Genomic DNA, 25,350 nt, shown 5'->3' with positions numbered 1-25,350 from the left:
CCTCCCCAACTCACTTGGACAGCGTGTTCACGGCCTGCTGGGTGGCCACCGTCCTCTTGTCCTGCGGTCCGTAGAGGAGGGTTTGAATCTGAAGACACTGCAGAGCACCAAGTGGGAAATGTGGGTTACAAACGTCACTGAGCTCAGGAAGAGCAAGAACCAGAGAAGGGCTACGTCAGAGACCCCTGCAGTGAGGAATCTGCACGCTGGGGTCCTCCCAGGGACAGTCAATTTGGGCGCTCCAAGGTATCCAGGAGACAAATGTGCACTTCTAGCGCTGTTTTATAGAACTTTCTGGGCCTATCTCGATGCAAAACAAAAGGCTTAAAAATTAGTCATTTTTAAAAATAAAAGCAGTACCCATCAGAGGATGAACTCTAGTTTCCATTTTTAAATGACCCTTTTAACAACCCGGGCACGTTTCTTTAAGGTAGTTTTGCATTTTTGCATTTTTGTAAACACTTTATCTTATATGGGCTTTCACTATAGAAAACAACACTGTTCTATGTCATTACTACACAGAGATTTCTTAGGATGAGTTTTTTTAGGATTTAAAAGATTCAGCTTCACCTCCTGCTATTTGATTTATTGTCTTGCTATTGGACTGCTTATACTGGGTCAGCGCAAACTCAAGGAAAGGCTGAAAATTAAAACTGTGCTGCAGATGGCCAAGATGATTTTAAGAAGAATAAGGTAGACATATTTTATAAAACTACAGGAATCAAGACAGCATGTTCTCATCCAAGGAAGGGATTAGCAGCCTAATGGGATGTGGCAATGCCCAGTCCGTGACAGATAAAGTAACCAAGAGGAGGAGCTGACCTGGTCAGTAAGGGGCACTGGAACCACTGGCTTTCCAAATGGAAGAAGACGCACCCCTGTCCCACACCAAATACAAGATTTAACCCCAGGTTAAAGAACTCAATGTATAAGTGCCAAGTTCAAAACTTTTAGGTGAAAATAATAGCCAATGTTTTTATGATGTCAAGGTAGGGAAGGAGTTCTTAGATAAGATCCAGACAAACCAAACGTAAAAGATTGATGAAACTTAAGCACATTAAACTTAAATTTGATGAAATTTAAGCACATTAAATTTAAAGCAACTGTGTGCTGAAGGTGAAGTACAAAGACAAACCAGAGAGACGGAAAACATTTGTACAAGACAGAGGAAGGATCAGCACTCAGAGTACATAAAGAACTCTTACAAGATAGTGAGAAAAACAAAACAACCTCCCAGTGAAGAAAACCATCCAAATGTAGAGACAGCTTAGTCAAAGAAGTCGAAAACAGGCAGCCACACATGCTCTTTCACCAACTGCAAAAATCGCTGCTAATGATGACCTCAAGCTTTGTCAAACACGAAGCAGCAGGACCATTTTTTTTAAATATTGATAGTGGTGTTAAGGTTGACATAGCCACTTTTTAGAACAACTTGGCAGCAGTTAGTAATGGAGGTAAATTATGAGGGGCCTAGGATGACACCATATGCATGATGTCGTGCAAACAGATGTGTGCTTAGATGAATTTCACAACTGAGAGAAGAACAGAAAAAGCAAACTGGAGAGAAACTTGAGATATATGTTTATATAAGTCGTGTGTATATATATACATACATATTACATATGTATATAATTTAGATGAAGATTCAGAATATGTAAAACAAAGCCATAGTAAAGTAATAAAACATGGGAGTGATAGCAAGTTAGGGGAGTTGTTACCCAGGGGAGGGTGGCTCATGACTGTATGGGTCATACTTTATTTCTGATGTTAAATTAGTGAGCTTAGAGGTGTTGGTTATATTATGTGTACTCTTCCACATATTAAATATTTCATAATCATTTCAACAGATTGAATTCGTTTTTCTACTTAGTATAGCTTGAGTCAAAACAGTGTGAGGGCTTGAGATACTGAAGACCTGAGGCCCAGACCTACCAGGTGCCTTCAGGCCTTAGAGGAAAGTAAAATGCCAAAGCACTGTGTGTTTTATAAACCATGGAAAATGCCCAAACCCTCTGAATGTTTGCTTCAGGGAGAGGAATCAGAGTGTGGCTCTAGAACCTGAGAATGGGGTGGTCTTTTGGTGAGAAGGAATAAAGTTGAATGAAAATATGACAACATTTTCTAAGATGACAGAACAGGCTCAATATTTCTTGGCTAAAGTGTATCACACCAAGGACCAGTCAGCTTCCCGTCTCTATAATTCTATTTATAATATAATCTAATATTCTGCAGAGGCAGGCATCCCAGCCCTCCAGGCAGCCTCTCTGAATCTCAGTGGAGGCCTGACCTGGCCTAACTGCCAGTGCTGCTCCTTCCGGGGACAAGGGGTGGGGGTGCGGGTGGTGAGCCAGCATTGCTTTTATCCACACTAAATCGATGGCTGCGACCTTGGGAATGCAGGAAGCTTGAGAGAGTTCTGTGTTGCTCTGAAGGAAAGGAGATGCGGAGATGGCAACTGGTTCTGACACTCATGACCCTGAGGTAATTTCTCCCTTACACTGAGACAAACTCTCCCCTACTCCTCTTGGTTGACAGCCATCGGAGTCTGCAGGAGGTAAAGTTACTCCACAGGGGCGGGCGGCAGAGGAGGGGCAGAAAGAACAGCAAGCAAGAGGCAGGCAGGTTTCCCCTCACTCACTGCCAGTCAGAGAGCGGCCTCTCCCAGGGCTAGCTTTTTTTTTTCTTTTTTTTACCAGAACAGACTTCATTTTCTCCTACGTGACCAGAAATACCTCCACTCTGTGGAAAAGATCAGGCCTAATTTTAAATCCACTGACTTCCCTGTTTACATATTTATGAGGGCCTCTGATGCAGCTCCTGTGGAGACAGCTGATGTCGACCTGCCTTGGTGCTAATTCATTCACTGTGGCATTAGAGTCTCGGTGACATTCTAACGATTACTGGAGACAGTCTGAGGTCTCAGTTCATCCTGTCTTAACAGATGGCCTCCCAAATCTAAAACTCGGAGGAATTTCCCTCCTATCTCTTTGGATATTAAAACTGCTTCTCTCTGGCCCCCTATTCTCCCGGGAAAGATTTACCTTTAGCTGAATACTCACAGATTCTGGGACAGTGTTTAGATGAATTCCCACCAGCCCTACTAACCACCTCCATTCCAGACCTTATGTGCTGGTATTTCAGGGCACATGATGAGTAAGAGAGCGTGGAGTTAGCGGGACCATAGATGACGATGGGTTGTGACCCCTTTCAACAATCAAGCCCAGAGAGAGGTGAGCCTCATCTCCACCCTACCTCCGAAGCCCCAGTCAAGACGTTTCCTGGTAGTGATAGGATCTGTTAGGTGGTTACTTATCTTCACTAAGGAGATTTTCCCAGAATTCTACCTGAAGTGAGGAGCTACACAATGTGGTGTCCACTAGGAGACCTCACTCCCCTTTCCAGTCCCTGGCGCCAGGGCAGCAAGACCAAGCCCCAGGACAGTGAATGATGGCTCACCCCTAACTGAAGTGCCCTCAGGAAGTGTCTTTTTTTTTTTTTAATAGTGAAATCACCCATTACTGACCTTTACGAGAAAATGTTTTGCATGGCTGCGTATTTACCCAAGGAACAAAGTGAACTTTTCAGTGTTCTGCTGCTGTTGGCTAAATTTGCTCCAGCACTTTTCTATGAAGTTAGTATTCGGATGCTTTTGTTAAAGCATAGACTTGGACAGAGACAAAGCCAGTTGAGGCTCATGGGGCCTGCTGGGGGCCAGGCATTGCTAGTAACCCCTGAGCCAAGCAGACAACTTCCCAAATCTTGACTTTTCTCCACCATAAATGAAGGTGTGTTATGTTTGACATCAGCTTCCAAAGGTGTTTCTCACTTTAGGTTAAAAAAAAAAAAAAAAAACAGACAAACCCCCCTGAATTTCAGGAACCCAGAGGAAGTTGCGGGAGCCATTATTCTGTTTGATTTTATCTGCAGGGTTGTGAGGAGCCACGCGTGTCCCTGTATTCGCGGGGAGCCCTCCATTCCCTGCAGGAGACAAAAGGCAGCGCCTGAAGCTGCTCCCGGGGGTCCATGTCTCAGGGCCTCACCCACCCTCAGCACTGAATAGCTGCACTATTTGCTCAATGAGTGAGTAATTAAGTGAGGGGACGGGTAAATTGAGCAAACCCTTATTTAAGTTTCGACAGTCAGGAGCCTCACTCCTCACCTCTGTGTCGTCACATGTCGTGGGTTCTATGTCCTTATCGACATCCCTCGACTCCCCCACGACTCTGCTCCAGCCCCTGGCCACTGTCTTGGAGCAAGCTACCATCACCTTTCTCCAGGACAACTGCAACACAAATATTTAGAAAACACGCGCATCAGCAGGACTCGCCAGTGCCGGGAATCGCGCGGTGTTCCCCCTGGACATGGAGGAAGGCTTCACTGGGCCGCTGGCCGTCGGCTTCGGCACCGAAGTGGGACTGCCCTGCTGTGAGCCAGCGGAGCGAGGATGCAGCCCCTCTTACAGCTAAGCCTTTGGCCTGCCTCTTCCTGGCAGGGCTCCCCTCCGGGTGGGGTGGAGCATCTCGCTGAGCCCTTCCTGAGTGGGGGGAGGGTGGTGCTGTGAATTGCAGTGGGCAACTGTCCCCTCCTCCGTCCCCAGCACTGAGGCTCTGACAGCCCCGGGCAGTCTCAGGACAGGATGGTCTGATAAACCCCACGCAGTTCAGTGTCCTCCAGACCTCAATGCCAATTTAGGACTTTCTAAGGCAGGTGTGTTCACCAGGCCACAGGAGGAAATTTCTTTGTCCTGGGGTAGGCTGGCACACTGCCCACCTATTTTCTGAAGGTCAGTGAAGGTGGATGGGGCAGTGCCAGTGCCCTCCCACCCTGAGGAGCGTGACTCTCCCTGGCAGCTGTGGGCGCCAGGTGGCCCATGGCCAGGACCTGGAGTGTCAGTTCACCCAATCCGCAGCAGTCAGGGGAGGCTCCCAGTTTTCCCACGGAAGTCACGGGCGACTTTGACCCCTCTGGCCATCAGCTCTCATGCTCACGCTACATGAATGGATGAACACGCCTCAAGTAAGACGAGCTCCAAGCACCTCCAGGCACACAGCTCATCCTAACCACAGTCCCTTGAGAGAAGTGAAGTCATCATGACCTTCCTCATGACCTCCCTCAAGGACAAAGGATGCTGCCTTTGGAAACAGGGTGAGCTAACACGGGGCCTCCCTGGGGGTTTCACACCTGACAGGACTTCCTGGTATCCAGGGCAACAGAGAAGACACCACAACCCCACAGAGGCGAAAGGGAAGTATGTCTAAGGGCCCCGCCGAGGGAATTGGGGGGACACTCTGGCTGAACACGAGACACAGCGTCTGTAAGCCTCTGCGTCTGGCCTGCGGGAGAGATAGCTGCCAGAGGAAAGACTTCCGGCTGGCCATACGAGACCCCGGGGGTTAGATTTCTCAGCTCAGTCCAGGGGTGAAAACTATTTTCCATCACCTCTCTTCAAGTGACTCATTCTAGTGGGCTTTGGGCTGCTTGGTGAAAGGGGTGACATCCAGCTTCTTGCTCCTGCACGGAAGCCGTGCACTCAGCTCTGAGAGCAGGGAGGCCATGGCGAGGAGCGCCCTCACCAGACTTCACACTGCTCCTGGGCTCCCCCTACTCCTGAGACGCCGCTGACTCAGGACAGCATCATCTGGGATTCCTGTTCAGCCTCTCTCCAGGCCGAGAATGTGCCCCTGCCTCCCACTCTAGAGTCAAACTAGGTCTCTACGTTGCAGACACGTGAACTTCTGCTGTGGAAATTTCCATCGCGAGTCCACAGCGGTCTCCAGTTCTCCCCTCCAGGCAGAGGCCTTTGAAAGGCACACTCAATAATATAGTTTCTTTCCAGTCATTTAATCCTGTCTGCTGTCTGCTCTGTTGCTTGTGGCTTCCTGTTTTTCAGCCCTGCAGAAGCGTGCGGAGACATTCAGTGGAGAAAAGCACATCTGGGAAAGCCAGTGTTCCAGGGCTCCTGCACTGGAGTGAAACCCTGGGGGTTGCAGCTGCTGTTGTGATAAAAACAAAAGAAACACCCAGCTGATGGCGTCCAGTTCCGCAGGGAGGGAGCGGCCTGCGCTGTCCTGAGCGACGTGGGGACATGACTCTGCCTGTCCCCTCATGGACTCAGCTGACACGCTGCAGCTCTTCCCTCTCTCATTCTGGCAAGTGACCAGCGTGCTTGAAATACCAAAGCCATTGTTTCCAGGGCTGATGGTTGATCAGGCCAAAGGAAAGCGACAAATATCACCCACTTCCACTAGGCTTTAGGGGTGACGACACCTGCGTTTCTTAAAGCTGAGATACTTTTCAGCCCCTCTGGTGGGAACAGGGCCCAGAAGGGTGATTTTGAACCTGGCCCTCCACACGTCCCACCTCACCCAGTGCTAAAGTACAGATCCCCGCCCCAGACACTGGTGAAGGGGCTGAAGCCCCACACTTGATGGTGGGCTTTCCTTAGAGTAACCTGTCCGAGGCAGGGCCGAAGGCAGGGCGCTGAGAGGGTTGGCATTGGGGATGAACCTGGCCCCAGGCATGTACCCACTGACTCCACCAAGCCGGCAGGGTCTCCTGACAGCCTGTGTGGCCCTTGTTCAAGCCCCCTGTGTATCCGCTAACACTTGCTTCTTTACCCTGGGGCCCTCATCTGCCTGGAGTTGTGTGGCTTAAAAAAATGAGAATGTCTCCGACCTCACCTGGTGGCTGAACAGGGGACAGCGAGTAAAGTGGAGATGGCCAGGGCAGGTTCTGCCCACTCCACCGGAAGCTCTCGGTGCGCACCGTCTGGGCTGGGCCAGCCAATCCCAGCAGCCCACTCACCTGCCTCCATGTCACCTCAGGGCAAATATGGAACAGTGAGGAGGTCATGGGCTCAGAGAGAAAATGGAAGCCTCTGGCCTCAATTCTTGGGCCATTCCTTTCCACTGGCTACAAGATCCTCAGAGTGATTTAAAAAAGAAAAAATCGTAGTACAAACGTAGATTCCTGCCTGCTTTCAATTCCCTCAATAGCTCCCACCTGTGTGGAGGAAGGTTCAGAAAACCTTCTCTGTGAAGGGCGAGATGGCAAATATTGGAGGCCTTGCAGGCCAAGGGACAGAACTTGAGGCTATTGTGTAGGTACTTACGTCAGAAGAGAAAACAAATTCCAGTGAACTTTTATCAGTGACATTCAAAATAGATTAATAATAAAGATACAGGTCTTTTTGTAATATTGTACCTACCAATGAGAAGAATGGAATTCTTTTTTTGGAGGTACCATTGCCCTCAGTTGGGGTTCAAAGTTAGTGTTATCTACCTATTAACTCCATTTATGAGCAGCTTGTAAAATGATTACAGACTGTTCATCTGTAGAGCCCATTTTCAACTCACTGGCCTTTCAAAAACAAGTAGTGTGGACAAGTTGGGGCCTGAAGAGCATCATTCGGGGCCTTGGAGTAAAGGATCAGTGCTCAGCCCTTAACCTGGCCAACAGGAACAAAGACCTGCCCCACGTCTTTCTCAGCTGCTTCCCCAAAAGACCATCAGCCCCATCGGCTTTGTTTATGTTTCTTAACAGGCTTCAGGACCACGTGATTCTGACCCTCCCCTCTTCAGGATGAGTTAGCTGGATCCCTTCCCTTAACTGCTTTCCTCCTGTGGAGCATGGGATGGACCTGCCGTACAGACCTCGGCACATGACATCACACTTTAACCCCCGGCTGGCCCAGCACCCTTCGGGGAAGAAATGCTCACATGCTGGCTTTGTCCACGCTGTGCTCCAAATCTGGGGAGTGGGCTCTAGTGACCATGGCCCAAGTCTTTTGACTATAAGATTGTGTGTCTGCACCAACTCTCGCTAGCCGCCTCGGAAACTCCATGTTCTCGCCCTGACCACACCGTTATCACAGCCTCAGTGGACACCAGGTCCAAGCCAGGCCTCTCGGTCTTCCCCTAAGATTTTTCAAGCCAACACAGAAAGATGGATGAGTGCAGGAGGCACCCGCAGAGTCTGCAGTATCGCCGTAAGGGAAGAGGCGCAGAGAGAAGCAGGCAGGAGGCCTGAAAGCCACCGGCAGCGCGGGATTCTGGCCTGGCATTTTCTCCTGAGGCTCAGTTGCGTGTCTCTGATACTCGCCTACCTTTAACCCTTCCGAGAAAACCCCAGCACAGCAGACGCCTCTTCGTAGCTGAGCAGCTTGCGCTGTTCTCTTTCAGTGGCAACCCAGATGCCCACTAACCTAATCTTGGCACTCTCCCCACTGCTTCCAAGTGTTTCTAAGCACGGGAAGCCCTTGTTCAAGCAAAAAATCTCCCTTGGAAGCCCAGGAGGTAAAATCGATGAGATGTCGAAGAGACACACAATGTGGTCTGTGGGGTGCTGGCCCCCAACTCAGACAAAGCTCCTCGCTTTGCAATCACGGCTGACAATTATCACCTCAGCCCCAGTTTCCCTCTTTGTAAGAGAGAGTAGTGGTACCCAACTCTTAGGGTTGGGGCTGGGTTTAAGAAAGTCAAGTATCTGTACATGTGAAAATCTCCTGATATAATGCCAGGGATATAACAGACACTCAAGAAGCCTTGGGCATTACTTGATGGCAGTGGGTGGTGGGAAAACACAGCAACTGCCTCCCTCATTCTCCTTTCTCACCTCCTCCCTCACCACAATGTCTTTGGCATATGTGAGATATTTAAATGACTGATTTAATATATTTCTTCCTGGCTAGACCTGAAAGTCTCAGCAAACAAGCAGCATATTGGTCTTGGTCATAGTTTTTCCCCCAGGTCTGTTCAGCCTAGCAACTGACCCCATAACTATTTGTTGAGCAACTGATAGTAGACATAAGTGTTATCTTCTTTAAAAAGTAGGGGTTACGTCTATTACGAGTGTGGGACCTACTTTAGCAGAATCAAAATGGCTGTGAGATGAGAAAAAGGCTTGACTTTGAGGACAGTTCTCTATGAAGTACAGTTAAATTTTTTATCTTACCTAGAAACCCCCAGGTTCTCCCCTCCCCATTTATATACCAACTAATGTGAAGAAAATATAACATGACAGAACTTGTAAGACTACATTTAAATGACTACATTTAAAGCAGTAGTCAAGGAAATTCCCATGCTAATACACATCAACAAATGGAAGCAAATTAATTGAATTTCCAACTCAAAAGACAGAGCATGACTCCAAAAAAAGTCAGAAGAACAAGTCACAAGGAAAGAAAGAACTAAAGATAAAACCAGAAATTAATGAAATAGAGACAAGGAAGACCTAAGCAATTAAAATCGGGTTTCTTTGGAAAATCAACAAAAAAGACAATTCACTCACTCAGTCAAGAAAAAGTGATAAAATCCAAAAATTAAACTAAGAAATTACAGTGGGAAAATAACTATTACAAAGGTAGAAATTTTAAAAATTCATAAAACTACTTTACAAATATATATAACCTAAACATGAAAACATAAATGAAACAAATTACCTAGAAAATGATCCCCTTAGGGAGAGAAAGCTTCAACAGACTACATTTTTATAGATGATACAGAAAAAATTATCAAAAAATCTCTAGACCCTCAAGAGTTTCCTAGGAAGTGCAAGCTTCAAAGACTAGATAGTTTTAATGATGTATAAATTACTTTGGTAAATGTCCAAATTATTTTGATGAAGCGAGATCACACTGATACTTAACTATCACTCGAAAATGTTTCTCCCGAGGGAAGAAGAACCAAGTGGCTCTTGTCCTATCAGATTTAAGTCATGCTATGAAGTCTCTCTAACCAAGACAAAAAGGTGCTGGGATTTGAATAAAGAGAAACCAGTAGACTAGAAATACAGAATAGGACCAAACACATATGGAAACGCAGTATATGATAAAGCAGTGACCTCACGTCACCGAAGTCTATGTGGATTCTTTAAAAAAAAAAAAAATGGCACTGGACACAGGGGTGGTCACTTGGAAAAAAGGAAACATTAGATCCATACCTCATTTCATCCACACAAATAAAACCTAATTCTAAAAAGAAATACAAGTACTAGAAGAAAACAGAATTCTTCGATAAATAAGTATACAGCGTCTAGTAAAATAAGAAATTGATAAAAATTATTTCCAGGGTAGAATAGTACATAAAAGAGAATTATGGGGCCCTCCCTGGTGGCTCAGTGGGTTAAAGCACTGCACTAAGAAGCTAAAGCCACTTCCGCATGAGTTCGAGCCCTGCCTGCCCCTGAGGAGATCCTCATGGCACGGCAGACCTCTCCTGACCCGCCCGCTGCTCCCCTCAGCAGTGTACTTTGTTGATCCCCACTCTGTCTCTGGTGAATCCTCTCACCGCCCCTGCACCTCCGGCCTGTACCCCAGTTCTGTGTCCATAAATAAACAAATCTTTATAAATAAATAAAAAGAGCACGGGGAGGAAGTGACTGGGGAACAGGGCTGATCTCCCCACTAGCGCCACTCCAATTTTACCTTCTTCAGTTTCTTGTGGGCCCCGCTGTGGTTCTTCTGTTCCAGGTCGGCAGCACTCAGGAGTCGATATGTCTCTGCCACCTCGGGACTGAGATCCCCAAACACTCCCACTTTGGCTTCCAGAGACTCTTTCAAGATGGCAGTTGCCCTCTGTGAAAGGAACAGAAGGCAGTCTGGTTAAATGTTCAAAGGCTGGTCAACATCAATCCTTCTTGATGCAACGATGTACATTTTTCCTTTTTAGCAGAATGGCTTTGGACAGAGTGCCTTGTGAGCTGAACCTTCCCTCCTCCTATTGAACAGGAGACAGGAATAACAAGGAAGACCCTGTAGAAAAAGCCACTTCGATGCGACAGTCTGTTTTAGCTGAGCAGACAAAGGCTAACAGTACTGTGTCCTTGGTGTGTCAAAGGTTGCATTAAGCAGTTGACACATGAGCTCATGCAATCTCCTTTAGCTAAACACAATTTTGGCCCTCCCTGGTGGCGCAGCAAGTTAAAGCGCAGCACTGCAAGTGACTGCAGCCACTTCAGCATGAGTTCGATCCCCAGCCCGGAGGTGGCCCACAGGGCGCGGCAGACCTCTCCTGACCCGTCCACTGTTCCCCTCAGGTTGGCCTGTCCTGTTCCCCAATCTGTCTCTGGTGAATCCTCTCACCAACCCTGTGCCTCTGGCCTGTACCCCAGTTCTGTATGCATAAATAAATAAATCTTTAAACACACACACACAATTTTAATCCTCATTTGACAGAGGAGGAAACAGGCCCAGAGCAGTAAGAAACTTGCTGAGTCAGACAGTTCCCCAGTGGGGGCGCTGGGGTCTGAATCCTGGATTAATTGTGAACCCCCTTTCCCTATAGGCTCTTCCCCTCCCTGCACAGTGACGCTTGTACCACAGTAAAAACTACAGTTGGCTGGTGCTTTAGCTACTTAGAAAACACCCAGACCTACTCCAGGGTTTTCAGTTTCTCACAGAAATAATTTGGGTAACTGAAAGCAAACATTCCAGCGTGATAAAAAATTAAATATATTTGACATTTGGTTTGCTTTATCTGATTTATTTATATCAACATGGAATAAAAAACATGAGTTGCTCGGAAAGCAAAATCTGCTGATGGTAATCTCAGTAGTTACCAAGATACACGTGGGGAAACCTGCTCGCGGATCTCCGACATTTTCTCCTGAAGCTCCGTCCCGGCTTCCCACACTGCACATGGCCACGCACAGAGACGCTGGCCAGGCCCCGCTCCCTTCGTCGGCAGCACGATGCGGTAGGTGCTGGGCGGGGTGGGGGCCACACTGAGGGTGCTGATGGGGCAGAAACTATTAGGCCAACACAGAAATCACTGGCGGGGCAGAGAAAATGTCTAAAGGGCGGAGGCCTTGCCTAAGGCTCACGCCGCCACGCCCCATGTGTAACGAGACCCCTTCAGGCGTGTGGGCCAGGCCTTGGCTTGGTTCGAGTGAGGGCTCTGGCAGCTTTTCCGAGGGAATTGATTGTCAGACTTTGAGGAGCCAGGGATGAAAAGACGAGCCAAATATCCTTTTCCTAAGCAAGCTCTCAATGCCGTTGGCAGTCTGATGGGGAACTGGAGATAGATGTGTGTGAACTGAATGCAAGTGGAGAGGGCAGTGGGTGAGAAGCTGCGTGGGCTCACAGGAACTGACGTTAGCCTCTGAGAGCTGGAAAGCTGGATGGCAGTGAAGAATAAGCAGAACTTTGGCGGCTGAGAAGAGGTCTGGGAGCCTGGGGCCTTAGGCATGAGGCGGGAGCGGCCCAGCGGTGGGGGGACGAATCTGTGGGCAGCAGAGATGCAGGCAGAGAAGCAGAGGGGTGCGGAGGAGTCATAGGTTAGGTGATGGTGGGGGTCTTCATGTCAGGCTGAGGAGCCTGGGCTCGCCTAAAGGGACTAGAAGTCAGAGAAGCTTCTTGAGCAGGACAGGAGCAGCTTTTGGATAAACCCACAGGTTACCTAACCTGGAGCTGAGTAACCTTCACTTACATTTTACCTGAGGTGCTCTTCCTCCCCCAAGATCACCTCCCTGTGGCTGCAGGCCTTTAGTACAAGCATAGGAGGTGACGCCTCAGGGATGATCTGAGAACAACCCCAGCTCATCCCTGGGCTCCCTGACCTGACCCTTGCTGGCCGGTTCCTGCCGGAGCACAGTGAAGGTCTACAGCCAGGGGCTGGACCGAGGCTGCCGCATGTGGTGGAGAGCTGTGCTGTGCACAGGGGTGTGGGCGGCTGCTGGCCGGCTGAAGCTGGCCGGTGCTCTGCTCTCCCAGATACCCACATCCACCCCACAGGCTTCTCAAGGTTCCTAGGCCTTTGTGATCTTGAGTGAATGTGATCCCCATAGTCTCAAGTAACTTTTGTTTCCCCAGAGCAAGTACCTGGGAGTGGCTAAGAGTGGCCACCTGGACTTTCTCATCCATATCCCCCCTGGAGCTGCACACAGTAGGTGCTTAATGGATGCTTACAGAGGGAAGGAGTAGCCCTTTGAATTTCAGCAGGGCTGGCTACATAAATCACCAGCCAACGCGGTCCAAACTCACCTCTTGTTGTCCAGTGACCTGCAGAAAATGGCAATATTCATCTTGAGTTGTAAGAAATTTGGCATTTCTGGCCCCTTTAACATCTTTAAGGTTAGCCATGCTCTCTTGAAAATACTGCTCAGCCACATCTGAAGAAGAGAATTATAACAATTTTGAATGCTGCTCACAGATTTGAAATGGAAACAGAAAAATATGCTTTTAGGAGCAGTGAACTATTGGAAAATTGTAAGTATTTGAATAAGAGATCCCAGTTTAAAAAGATAGTCTTTTGCCCACTAATTTGAATATTTCGTTAGAAAAGACAGGTCACAGGAGGATACAGAAATTTTCTTTCCTTTATTTTTCTACATCTTAGCTTCCCCACTGATATGGCAAGCAAGGCTAATGCAAACGGAAGATCATCCCACAGCGCTGACATTTGTCCCATCGGCCAGTTGACACTCCTTTCTTGTATGCATTTTATTCATTTTTCGGGTTGCTCGTCACCGAATTTGGGACTCCAAGGGTTCACTCACTTTCATGGCCTCTGATTTAATCTTGGAACATAGTTTCATAACATAAAAAGTCTCAAAAACATGTTAGACATATTGCTGAGGGAACAAACCCAGCTATTTCAAACTCTCACCCATAGTGATTAGCCTAGAATGAAAACATTTTCACCACATGCCAATCTTGTAAGCAACTTCAGGTATCAAAAAGTGGACAGGGAATGAAGAGCCAGAGCAGAGCAGTGAGTAGCAGCTGAAGCTGGATGGTCCCTGAAGGTATTAGAGGGAAAGAAAATTCTCTGAGGGGGCTGGAGATGAGGCCTGTGTGTGGTAGATAAGCGGGGAGCAGACTTGTGGCCCACAGAAATCAAGTTGGACACCAAATGGCCCTCACCCTTCCCTTTGAAGCCCGTGAAGATGATACACTGCTGTGATGAGGTTGTGTTATGAGGCACAGCTGACTTTAAAAAGTGAGAGTATCTCTTGGGCCTGATTTCAGCACACAAACCCTTTTAAAAACAGATTTCTTTCTGGTGGCTGAAAAAGGAGGCAGAGATGGGAAGTGTGAGAGGGACTGGACAATAAGGAAGGCTTCCGCTGGAAGGGGCCACGGGGCAAGGACCCAAGAACGGCCTGTAGGAGCAGAGAGGGGCCCTGTCCAGAGCCAGCAGGAAATGCGGACGCCGGTCCTATAACCACAAGGAACTGAATTCTGCCAGTAACAGAAATGAGCTTGGAAAGGCTTCCACACGCCAAGTGAGAACATGCCTGGTGAACAGTCTGCTTGTAGCCTGAGCAGAGAAGCCATTCTTCCAGTGCTCAACTTCTGAGCCTAAGAGCTGTGCGCTCCTAAACAGCTATTAAACAGCAAAAGAAAACTACTGCAGCCAGGAGCCCCTACGCTGGAGTGAAGGGCAATGGCGCTGGCCCACACTGAGGCCCCAGGCAAGTCCCGCCAGAGGCCGGGGCCGGAGAGACGGCAGCCGAGGGAACGAGGCACCGTGCCCGGGCCACGTGCGTGTGTGAGGTCTGGTGGGCACCTCCTTGCCTTGGAAATTCCGAACCAAGAAATGACAGAAACGAATCCAAAGCGGGAGAAATGCTCGGGCTCCGGCACAGGGGTCGACAAACGTACTCTGCGGAGACCAGATGGTAAATATTTTAGGCTTGGTGGGCCAGATGGTCTCGACGCAGCTCTGCGGCTTTGCCGTTGTAGCACAAAAGCAGCCAGGGACGAAACAGCCACGAACGAGTGTGGCTGTGTCCCAGGAAAACTGCACAGACAGGTGGCGAGTTGAATGTGGCCCTCGGAGAGGGCTTGCTGGAGCAGAGGAAAGTGCCATGTCTTCCTCCCCGGGGTCACCTGGCTTCCAGGTGACATTTTCCTTCCTATTCAGTCACTTGCCCTTTATCCCTCCTCATTGCATATTGGGCCTTCTCCCTGTTTCCTTGACTGGGCCAGCCTGTAGCTTCTCTATGTGACTATCTCTTCCAAAGCACCGGCCCCTTCGATTTGTTTTGCTCGTACACTGGTGTGATCGCCAGGTGCTTCTGAAGAGGCACCCCAGGAACCACAGGGAGCGAGTTCGGGGCTGGCCTGTACAGGGCGTGGCAGTTTCTCAGCCAGCAGAGTGAGGGTGAAGGCTCTGGAGGCTGCCGGTGTGCAGGTCTGGGCCGTGCAGTTCTGACTGTGTCCCTCAAGGGCTCCAGATCACGCACCTGGAGATGTACCCTGGTTCTATATGTATAAATAAATAACTCTTTTCAGTGGGGTTCTGTCCACTACCAGACCCAGCAGATGGCTTTCTAGGGTGTTACTCAGATTTTTTCTGTTGGGAGGAGAAAATTCTAGCACATGGAAACTATTACATCTCTTTCATCTGTAGCTGATTCATGATGGGGGGGCAGGACATAGGGGAACAAATAGGAATGTTCGAGTTAAGCGTTCACTTTGGTTACTTTGATAATCTGATGACAGCAAGCGTGGGGTGATGTGGGATTTATTTTGTGGATTCTAAATGCCTTACAGAAATGAACATTTGATGTCTAAAAATCTAATAAGACTGTTCGGGAGCAGTGGGCTCCTGATATTTTAATTTTCTGTCTGACTGGGAAGCAACCAAAGGATGTGACCAAGGAAGGATCTTTCGGCACTTCAGCCATGTTCTCCTAGAGATGAGCCCTGAAGGCATCTGGAGGAGCTGGGGCGGCCCTGAGCTTCAGCCCCGGCACTTTGGCAGGAATGCTGCAGTGTTCAGGTGAAGGAGGAGGATGGTGGGTGGGAGGCACGTCCCTCCCCTGGCCCGGGAAGCAGCCGGGCTCTCAGACACAGGTCCATACGGCCGCGCCGGCTCCTGCTGCGCTCCTTTTGTGAAATCGTCCTACGTCGTAGTATTCCTTTCCCAGCCATCACCTGCTCGCCGACTGCCCCCTCTTTAAGCTGGTCCTCTGCACCCGTGTGCCACATGTTCCTTGCCCTTCTCTAGCTGGTCTCCCAGAGATGCTGAAAGAAAGGGAGCTCGTGGGCTTACAACCTCTCACTCAGGGGAACCTACTTGTGTTTTCCGAAAAGGATGCTGGGTAGCACACACGACTCTTTGGAAATGAAGAGGAAGGGAGCCAGAGAGGCAGGTAGGGGAGGGGCGTGGGAGGGGCTGCCTGGGAATCTGCCCCCTGGCACCATGCCCCCTCATAAAGTCGCTGCTCCCCTCCCTCCATTTCAGGATCCTGGCCTTCTCTCAAGGTCCCATTTCTGTTCCTGGAGGGTCTCTGGTCAAAGGCGGCTGACAGCTCTCGTCACGTACATGTTGACTGTCAGGCATCTGTCACCGTTTGTCCGGACCCTTGTATATGAGCTGCTTGGGGCGTCTTCCCTGTCTGTAAACTTGAAACTACTTTTAGCTCCCCCTGGGATATAGGAAATGCCTCCGTTTTAAGACCCTGACTTATTTCTCCCATCCTAAAATCCTCCTTTCTGAATAGTATGATTACTTTTGAGAGGAGAGAAAATTTGGCCCATTACTACAGTGAAGGGGAGACACCCTGGTGAACAGGAGGTGGCATCCCTGGGAAGTGGCAAGTGACAGCAGGCTCCGGAGGGCCGGAGGTCATAGACCCTGGGGTGGGACACAGGCCCCCAGTGGCCCTGATGCCCTGAGCTGGTATGGCCCCAGAGAGCCAGCTGTTTCGGTGCTCACACATGGCCACCCCTAACTCTGAAAATCTCTTCTAGAACCTTCTGCAACCTGATGCTGGAGGCCTGGGCAGAAGATGAGGTCACTTTCTAAAGTATAGGAGCCTGACTTAGCTTGTAAATCTGAGCCCTAGGGCACAGGTGTTCCAAGGCTGGCAATCGTCTCCCATTCTCCCTCCAGCAAAAGGTGCAGGCTGTCTGCTGAGGGAGGGCGGGTAAAAGGAAGGAGGGTGGCTGGGTGAGCAAGGCGGCTTGACCTCTCCTCGGGGCTCTATCAGACTAATCGCAGGCAGGCAGCAGAAAACAAGGCTTCATTCAAAGAGCCAGAGGAATGTGGGGTTATGATTTGGCACACTGGAGGTCAGGAGGTTTTTAATTAAAATAAATTCCAGTAACCCTGGGCTCATTTTCTTGAGGCCGTCCTAAGGCCAGTTGGAGCAGTGAGGCCAGCTTTCATTAAGAGGGAGGCCTGCGTGTAGAATGTGACAATTATCTTTTGTAACAGTCTTGGGAAATAGTCTGTACTAACTGCAAAAGCATTAAGGACCCCGGGGAATTTGAAAGTAGAAAGTCTCACAAACTAGCTTGGTGTGAACCAAGAGGAGTGCTATTACCCAGTAAACAAACAGACTGAACTCATCTAGGCCCTGCTGGGGGCTGCCATGGCTCTACAAGGCCACTGCCAGAGGCTACTTGGTGGCCTAGAGGCCCACCAAGGAAGCCTGAGAATGTAGGAAGCCGAGGACGATCTCTCTTCTCACCTTGGGGCTCTCAGTGGTCCACTTCAGAGCTCCTCTTTAGGAGGAACAATTCACAGGGCCTGGACATGGCTTCTGGGCATGACAAAACCCATTGCTCACAGTCATGTGGGCCCAGGAAGGGAACGGCTGTCTCTAGGGGAGGTTTGGTTCAGTCGTGTGAGGTAACCAAGATGGCGGCAGACTGGATGAGGCTTGTGGAAGTGAGTATATGAAGTGCCTGTGCAGTGCCTGGCACCACCAGCCTGGTTGGGGTCCAGTTCCCTTGAACATTCTCAACACCAGGAAGCTGACCAGAAACCCCACCCACCACTCAAAGGCCACTGAGGCTTCTTGGTGCTGGTCAGACATCAAGAGTATTGCTGAAGAACATGCACTTCCCATCAGCTGCCTTAGAAATCTTTTTTGAAGCTAAGTAGGAATAACATGCTTTTCTGAGAAGTTCTGAAGACAAAAGTGAAAAACTGGAACCTCACGAAAGTGGCTTTTATGAGACATCATTGAGCACCTGCACCTTACCCTTCTGGGAGAAGAAGGTTACCCTGAAGCCACAGACATGGCTCCCAGCACAGAGATGGAGGGTGGCTCGCAGGAAAAGTCTGATGAGGTTTCACTTCTGTACCAGGTTGCCCTTCTAGGAAGACACCCCCAGCAAGGACTCTGGGTAAGGAAGAGGACCCCCTCTATTCCTCCTCTGGCTCCAAGTGCTGCCAACCTGCCTCTCCTCTGGGGCTCCCAAGCCCCCTGGAGCTCTAGGGACAGGGCACCAGCCTCCTTGCTCCCCAGTTCTAGAGGGTGGTAAGAGGCAGCAGCTGGTCTGTCTGGGCCTTGCTTTGCATCTAACTTGCAGAGTGACTGTGGGTTCTAGTCCTCTAGATGGGTTGTACTCTAAGGTGCCTTCTGGAAGTTTCTGTGAGGGGGTCATCCTAACAAGTAAAGAGAAACAGTGAGAGGCTCCCCTTTGCTTCCCTATCCCACCCATGGCACTCTCTGCAGCCCCCCGCTTCACTGGGCCTGGGGTGCACAGAGCAGGCATGGATGCCACCCTCTGTTTGTAAGGCCAGAGGCAGGCTCAACTCAGGCTGGCTGGGCATTTTATGATAAGAGGTAGGCCCTGAGCCAGGGCTGAGGAAGGGTCTTGCAGAGCCACAGAGCCTGGGATTGTGGTATGAAGCCAGAGGAGGAAGAGCATGGAAAGGGGAAGAATGAGAAGGGAGAGAAGAGGTGTGCATGCCCATGGTGGCTCACACTCATTTTCTAAGGCCTCACCTGAAGGCCTTGGGCTGGCGCTGGAGCGAGGTTGCAGCAGAGGGAAGCAGTTAAGGGAAGATGATGAGGGCCTGACTGTGGCAGCTTCTAGGGGCCCATGTTACCTGTCAGGAGCCCCCTGGAGTTGAGTGTGTGTCTGCCAGGGGCTGTCTGAATGCAGGTCTCTCAGGGACACACCGAACCCCAGGAGTGACTGTGACACAGAGAGCAGTGAGTGGGCTGGGGGAGGGAGACAGGGCCGGCATGGGGGCAAGGCAGATCACAGGTGAAGGCAGATCTGAGAAGGCAGATCACAGGAGGAAGAGTTGAGCAAAGGAAGATCACCTGTTACAGAAAGGGGATGCTTCCGTGAGGTGGAGTGCCTAACTCCACAGCTAAGTGCAAAGTGCTGGGAGAGAGACGTATTTGTGCACAGGGAATGACATCTCAGGAATGTCCCCACGTTCTGGGGCGGGTGCACTCGTCAGGCACCCCACCCCTGCTCCAGAGGCTGTGCTCTGCCCTCTCCAGGCCCTGCAGAGTCCCAGGACCGTCCCAGCCCAGGCCCGGTCCAGGCCACTTCCAAACAAGGCCGCCTGTGCTCAGCAGGCTCTGTTGCTCAAAGGTTTACACTGAAGTGGACTTGGCTTCTGTCCCTTTGATTTTAATATCTTTTAGAAGAAGAGTTATAAACACAGGGCCAGTGCCCTGAGCTCTGAGCAGGGCTGGGAGAGCTGTTAATACCAAGTTTGTCTATGGCTGTGCTGTGAGGCTGGGCACGCACAGGTTAGGAACATTCCAGGAGCTGGATTGGGAGTCCTTACGCAATCACAATCCTTCACCACTGCTAGGGCAGTTTGTCCTGCATAAGGAACGCGAGGAAGGCACAGAACTCAGGGATTCGCTGGCTCGAGCGTGAAGCCTGACACGCTGGCTTCGTGGCCGGGGCGTCTTGTCTGTCAGAGCACAATGCCTTCAATGGGCATTGAGCAGACAGGCCATGGAGAATCCCCCAAAGAGAAATTGTTCTCTCTGATGATCCTTCAAAAGAAACAAAAGGACACGTGCTCCCTGGTAGGAGGTGTAGATCAGCCCTACACCTCTCCGGTCTCATCTAGAGCCTGAAACATGCAGATTAGTCCATCAGCTACAAATGGATTTTACAAAAAATCCAGATGTCTGCCTTCTCTTGGGAAAGCAGAGGCCCTGCTTATATCAAACCGCCTTCCATGTGCGGGAGGGGCTGGAGCGGAGTGGCAGCTGTTCCTTTCAACAGGGCAAAGGCTTCCCCAGCTTTCCACAATCCTCACCACTCCTCATTGTCTCGCTCTACTGTAGCCCACAGTTGGCGGCCATTTATAACTGTGCTTGCTGCTGCTACTGCTTTCTAGTAACTGCCTGCTTTCATTCGCCTGCTTGGTTCCTGTAGGCATTTAGATTTGTGGCTCCTGCTTGCTTAGTGGTTTCTGACAAACATGCATTTGCACTTTCAGTGTTTTATTAATAGTGAAATGGAAGCTTCTGTTCCCCTATAAAAGGGATTTCAGGCATCAACAAGATGGGCAAAATGTGGACTTGTGTGAAGGCTTTGAAGCTGTCATGTGTAGAACATTCTATGGGGTGAAGATTAGAAAGTCCTCCTTTTGTCTCCATCCTTAGACAAGGTCCTCCAGCTCTGAGAAGGCACTAAAGCTGTTTCAGGGGGACAGAGTGAGGGTTCTGCAAGGCGGGACAGATAGAGAATACCAGCATCCCCTCCATTGACCCTCCCTGGGCTGCAGCCCCCGCTTGGCCCAGAGATTTCTGCAAACCAGCTACTCAGACAGGCATCCCCTTCACCTTCTCCCACCCACCAGCCTCCCTGTCTTAACCAGCTTTTCAGCCAGCCCCCAATCTCAAGGTAACCAGTTTCACTCTTGCTGACACACTGGACCTTACTTTAGTAGAAAACAGGATTTTTATCTGACAGCTTGGAATGCTCCCAGACAACTCATTCAGTATCTGACTAGTCTACCCACTCCCACACAGCCACTAGATTGTGTGTTGTCCCTCAGTAGAGGGGAACCGTAAACTCCAAGCCCAGGGTGTGAATTCAAGAATCCCCACGGCCCAAGGCCCTACTAGTCTGTGGGGCTAAGAAAAACCAGATGTGTTGTAAATGGCAATTTCCTTGGGCCCCTGAAGCTGTGTGAGCTCATCCTGAGGGAAAGCACCGCCCTGTGGGAGCTGGAGGCCAGTGTTCCAGCCGGCCAGATCTGTTGCCACAGAAGCTCCACAACAATCTTTAAAAATAGATGATCACCTTTGCAAGCAGAGCAATTTCCCTGTAAGCCACCGGGAAGCCTGTGGTGCTCTGGGTCGCTATGTTTGGATGGAGATTGGCCGTATTTGAAAGTAAGAGATTAGAAGAGACTCTAGAAACCAGAGGGCTCTGGGAAAGCCCACGGCGGGGCACAGCCACAGTGAGCAGACGCCAGGCAGGCCCCCAGGGGCCCGGCTCTGCCCACCCTCCCGAAGGCAGCTGTGCACGACTGGCATGCGCCGGAGCAGGGGGAGCAGCTGCTCTCTCACCGTGGTGCTCGGGTCTTCCAGAAGCCACAGCGGTGCGGGCCACGGCGTAGGCGGAGCCCCCGGCCTCCTCTGGAGAGGGGTTTCTGCTCAGGACAATGAGATGCGCCTGTCACCACAGAGAGAAGAAATAACGCTTGTTTACATGCCTAGCAGCGGCTACGGAAACTAACTGTTCTCGAAGTGATAAGCAGAAAGCCAGAGAACTTGCTAGCAAGCTGGACGATAAGGTTTTTGTGGAATCGTGATCACTCTTGGGAGCGCTGGGTTTTAAGCTTTGTACGGTGAATGGAAAGCATTGGGCGCCGTGTCCAGATGACCAGTGCTGCCGCCGGCCGCCGTCAAGTCACCGAGCAAGCCGCCTCAAAGTCTGCGCTGTGAGGGTGCTGTGCAGAGGAGGGGAAGCCAGCCTAGAATGGGGGGCCTGCCCAGTGTGTCAGCAGCCTCCCCCTCAGACATCCAAGCTCCCTCCCTGCCCCTGTGCCTGCACCCTCCGCCCTGGCCCATGGGAGCTGCCTGCGGGTGGAAAGCAGCTCAGTTCCCTTGAAAAAAAAAAAAAAAAACCTTTTGTGAAGAAAAATCCTAAGGGTCCTTTGAGCAGAAGGTAATAATAATCCTTTCAAATGATCAAATGCAAAGTTCATCCCTTTGAGGAAAAAGATGAAGTGACACACGTGCCTGTCAACACTGGGCATTTCAAAGATGCCGGGTAGTAGTGTTTTTACATTCCCTGGCCCCACCGACACTGTGGGCCGCTGGTTCCAGGAGGGAAGGCCTGCAGTGGTGGGCAGGACAGAAAGATGCACATTCAGGGCCCGAGGAGGGGCTGCCGCGCCATTCTCAGTCCTCTGCAGAAAGAGGCACAGCAGGACTAAAACACCATGAGTTTAATACAGAGAGAGTTCACGGCGCAACGGGGAAAAGGCGAGCAGCCGCGATGTGGGCCAACCGCGTGCTCTGTGGCTTCACTGAGATGTAGCTCCACAGAGCACGGGGAGCTGCAGGGAGCCACACGATGACTCGACGTTCATACCACAGGCCAGCGCCCCAGCAAGTGAAGTTAACATCTCCCTATCTGTCATACAACTGGAAGTTTACACCCCTTCACCCAATTCCCCCAGCCCCAAATTCTAGTTTTTCCCAGTACAGACTGTTAATGCACGAATCATTGTATCTGTAAGTAAATGTGAACTTCTTTTCCACATCATCTTTTCATTTGATCCCTCGTGTTAATAAAGCATAGAGCATCTGTGTGTTTTGTATCATGTACGGCAGTAGGGATATAGGAAATGATGATAGTCCACCTTGTAAACAAAGGAAACTTGTAGTATCTAGAAATACGATCCAGCACTGCAAATGCATTATTTTATGATTTTCCTTACCACCTTTTCTTTTTTTCTAGATTACTGTATTGTGAGAAAACAGTCTATAAAATATAATGTGCAAAATATATGTTTGGTTAACCATTAAGCTTCTGGTCAGGCTACTAGTAAGTTACATGTTGGAGAGTCGAAAGTTATATATATATATATATTTAAAGATTTATTTATTTATTCGTACAGAACTGGGGCATAGGCCAGAGATATGGAGGGTGAGAGGATTCACCAGAGACAGAGTGGAGAGCAGAACAGGCAGATCGATGAAGTACACTGCTGAGGGGAGCAGCGGGCGGGTCAGGAGAGGTCTGCCGCGCCATGTGGTCGCCTCCAGGGCAGGCGGGGATCGAACTCATGCGGAGGTGGCTTTAGTTTCTCAGTGCAGTGCTTTAACCCGCTGCGCCAACAGGGAGGGCCCGAAAGTTATATTTTTTAAAGATATTTTTATTTATGAATACAAGAACTGGGGGCCAGGCCAGAAGTGTTGAGGGTGAGAGGATTCACCAGAGACAAAGTGGGAGCAGAACAGACAGACCCACTGAAATATACTGCCAAAGGGAGCAGCAGGAGGGACAGGAGAGGTCTGCTGTGCCATGTGGGTCAGCAACCTGGCCGGGAATCGAACTTGTGCTGCAGTGGCTGTGGATGGCCACACAGTGCTGTGCCACCAGGGAAGGCCCAATATATGCGGATTTTTGACTAGGGGGAAGTGAGCGCCCAACCCCTGAGTTGTGCAAGGATCAGCTATATATGTAAGAAAAGGCAACAGATAGGGGCCTCCCTAGTGGTGCATTGGCTTAAAGCTCAGCACTGAAGCCAGCCATAGTTACTTCAGCACAGAGTTCCATCCCCAGGCCAGGGAGCTGACCCACATGACGCAGCAGACCTCTCCAGTCTCCCGGCTGCTCCCCTCAGCAGTGTGTTTCAGTGGATCTGCCTGTTCTGCTCCCCACTCTGTCTCTGATGAATCCTCTCACCGCCCCTGCACCTCTGGCCTGCACCCCAGTTCTGTATGCACCAATAAATAAATCTTAAAAAAAAAAAAAAGGCAGCAGACAAACCATGGAGAGAGTGAAACTATCCCACATTTAGTGTTTGGGGAAAGGAAGAGAGAATACAAAATCTAGCTCCATCCCAAATGCAAACCGAGTCATCTTTACTTTGTAGGTCAGATCTCTCCACCACCCACTATTAAAGAGAGCCCCCTGTGATGGCAGGATTTAACTCATATTGTTACAATGGCTTTCAAAACACAGGAATTTCAATGGCTTAAAAATCAAATTCATATTTTAAAAGTTTATTTTTTTCACTCAACATGAAAATGTGAGGCCCCACAAAAGATACCTCCATCAACAGTTATTTCAAATGAATAATTACTTGTTCTGAAAGTTGTATAAGTTGTTGTTTGCCTTGGAGGCAGGAAGTAAAGTCTTCAAGGGCAAAGTGCTTACAATATCAAGAATGTGGATCCTGAAAGCTTAAGGGATCTGAATGTATCACAAAATCTTCATAACCTCAACATATTTTTTTGTGAGATGCTAATATAAAGAAACATTTATTATTCATTATATACTTCAGAAACTCAATCCCTCATCTAATTTATTATTTGATGTTCATGAAGCTTCTTAAAACCATATGCTGGGGGGGGAAGAGAGAGAAGAATGTAAAAGGGAACCCAAGATGTTTAAAATGTGCAAGATTAGCATTTCATTTATTCAGTAAAATTCGAGTCAGTTTAATTTAATACAATAATATTCAATTCAATTCATCTTAATTCATAGATGCTTTTACATGACAGATATTGTGCCAATGCTGGAAATGACCAAAAAAAAAAAAGTCAGGCAGGGGTTTAGGGGTTTTGGCCTCAAAGGGGTTCACATATGATTCTAAATAAGGGGGTGGGATTTGATCTTTTTAAACTTACTGCCCCTTACCAGGTTTTAGGACCTGGCTCACTACACCTCTCCACCCCTGCTCCCACCCCCATTTTCAGTGAGCTCAGTATCCATGACGCTGGCCTATACTATCAGGCAAGAAAGAGGAGTGTGAGGGGTTAATAGAGGAAGACTTCCATATACTTCACACAGAGGCAGTGCCAGAAGAGACACCCTGAGGCCTCGGGGCTTCCGGTGGGCAGGACTAGGGAGGGAGGCAGCACTGGCTGGAACCAGAAACAGGAATAGCAGAGGAGAGGCTGGGGCTTGCAAGAGCAGGACGGCCCTCTTGCAGGGGCCTGCAGGGACTGGCTGAGGGTCACTACCCTGGCCTCGCTCTCCTCCCAAGTCAAGTCCAGGTGCATCCCAAGCAGAGGGCACAGGGCTCCCAGACACTAGACTTACGAGCCAGCGTCTGGGGCCCAGGACACAGCTGTGAGGGAGGCAAAGGGCGGAGGGGCAAACTGACATAGCCAGCAAGTGACCCTCCAGCACCTTGGCCCCCAGGACCGGTGGGCCCAGCTTCCTCTCTGCTCAGCCTCCCGGCCTGCCTGTCAGCTCGTGCCTCATCCTGCCTACGCTGTGCTACCTCTGGACCCTGTTGTTCCTGCCTGTCTTGGGCCGTTTGGCCTGGCCTCACCTCCGTAGCAGCTTCTCTAACTACTCTCCACACTTTCGCTACCCACCTGCCCTCTTCCGCTGCCCCTTCCCTGCACTCCCACTCAGAGTCCACCATCCAGCCCATCCTCATCAAAAATGAATGATCTAATTCATCTATTTTTATCTAATTTTTATTTTATGATTTA

The 25,350-nt window shown here is 49.6% G+C and overlaps 1 protein-coding gene across 2 annotated transcripts in view; it reads right to left on the bottom strand.

Annotated features, from left to right (window-relative positions):
* TTC23 (tetratricopeptide repeat domain 23) overlaps positions 1 to 25,350 on the bottom strand; it is a 51,736-nt gene that overhangs the window by 1,415 nt on the left and 24,971 nt on the right. The window contains exons 7-11 of one of the 2 annotated variants that reach the window (XM_012732656.1): positions 21,238 to 21,343; positions 12,980 to 13,107; positions 10,424 to 10,573; positions 4,160 to 4,282; positions 15 to 97 (exon numbers count right to left, since the gene is read on the bottom strand). In XM_012732656.1, the coding sequence (XP_012588110.1) occupies positions 15 to 97; positions 4,160 to 4,282; positions 10,424 to 10,573; positions 12,980 to 13,107; positions 21,238 to 21,343 (590 nt within the window). The remainder of the gene's footprint in view (positions 1 to 14; positions 98 to 4,159; positions 4,283 to 10,423; positions 10,574 to 12,979; positions 13,108 to 21,237; positions 21,344 to 25,350) is intronic. The other variant, XM_004693097.2, reaches the window with a different exon arrangement.

Source organism: Condylura cristata, unplaced genomic scaffold, assembly GCF_000260355.1.
Source record: "Condylura cristata isolate star-nosed mole 26May11 unplaced genomic scaffold, ConCri1.0 scaffold00035, whole genome shotgun sequence".
In the NCBI taxonomy this organism is placed as follows: Eukaryota; Metazoa; Chordata; class Mammalia; order Eulipotyphla; family Talpidae; genus Condylura; species Condylura cristata.
Note: the sequence above shows the minus strand (reverse complement) of the source record. Positions and strands in the feature narration are given on the sequence as shown.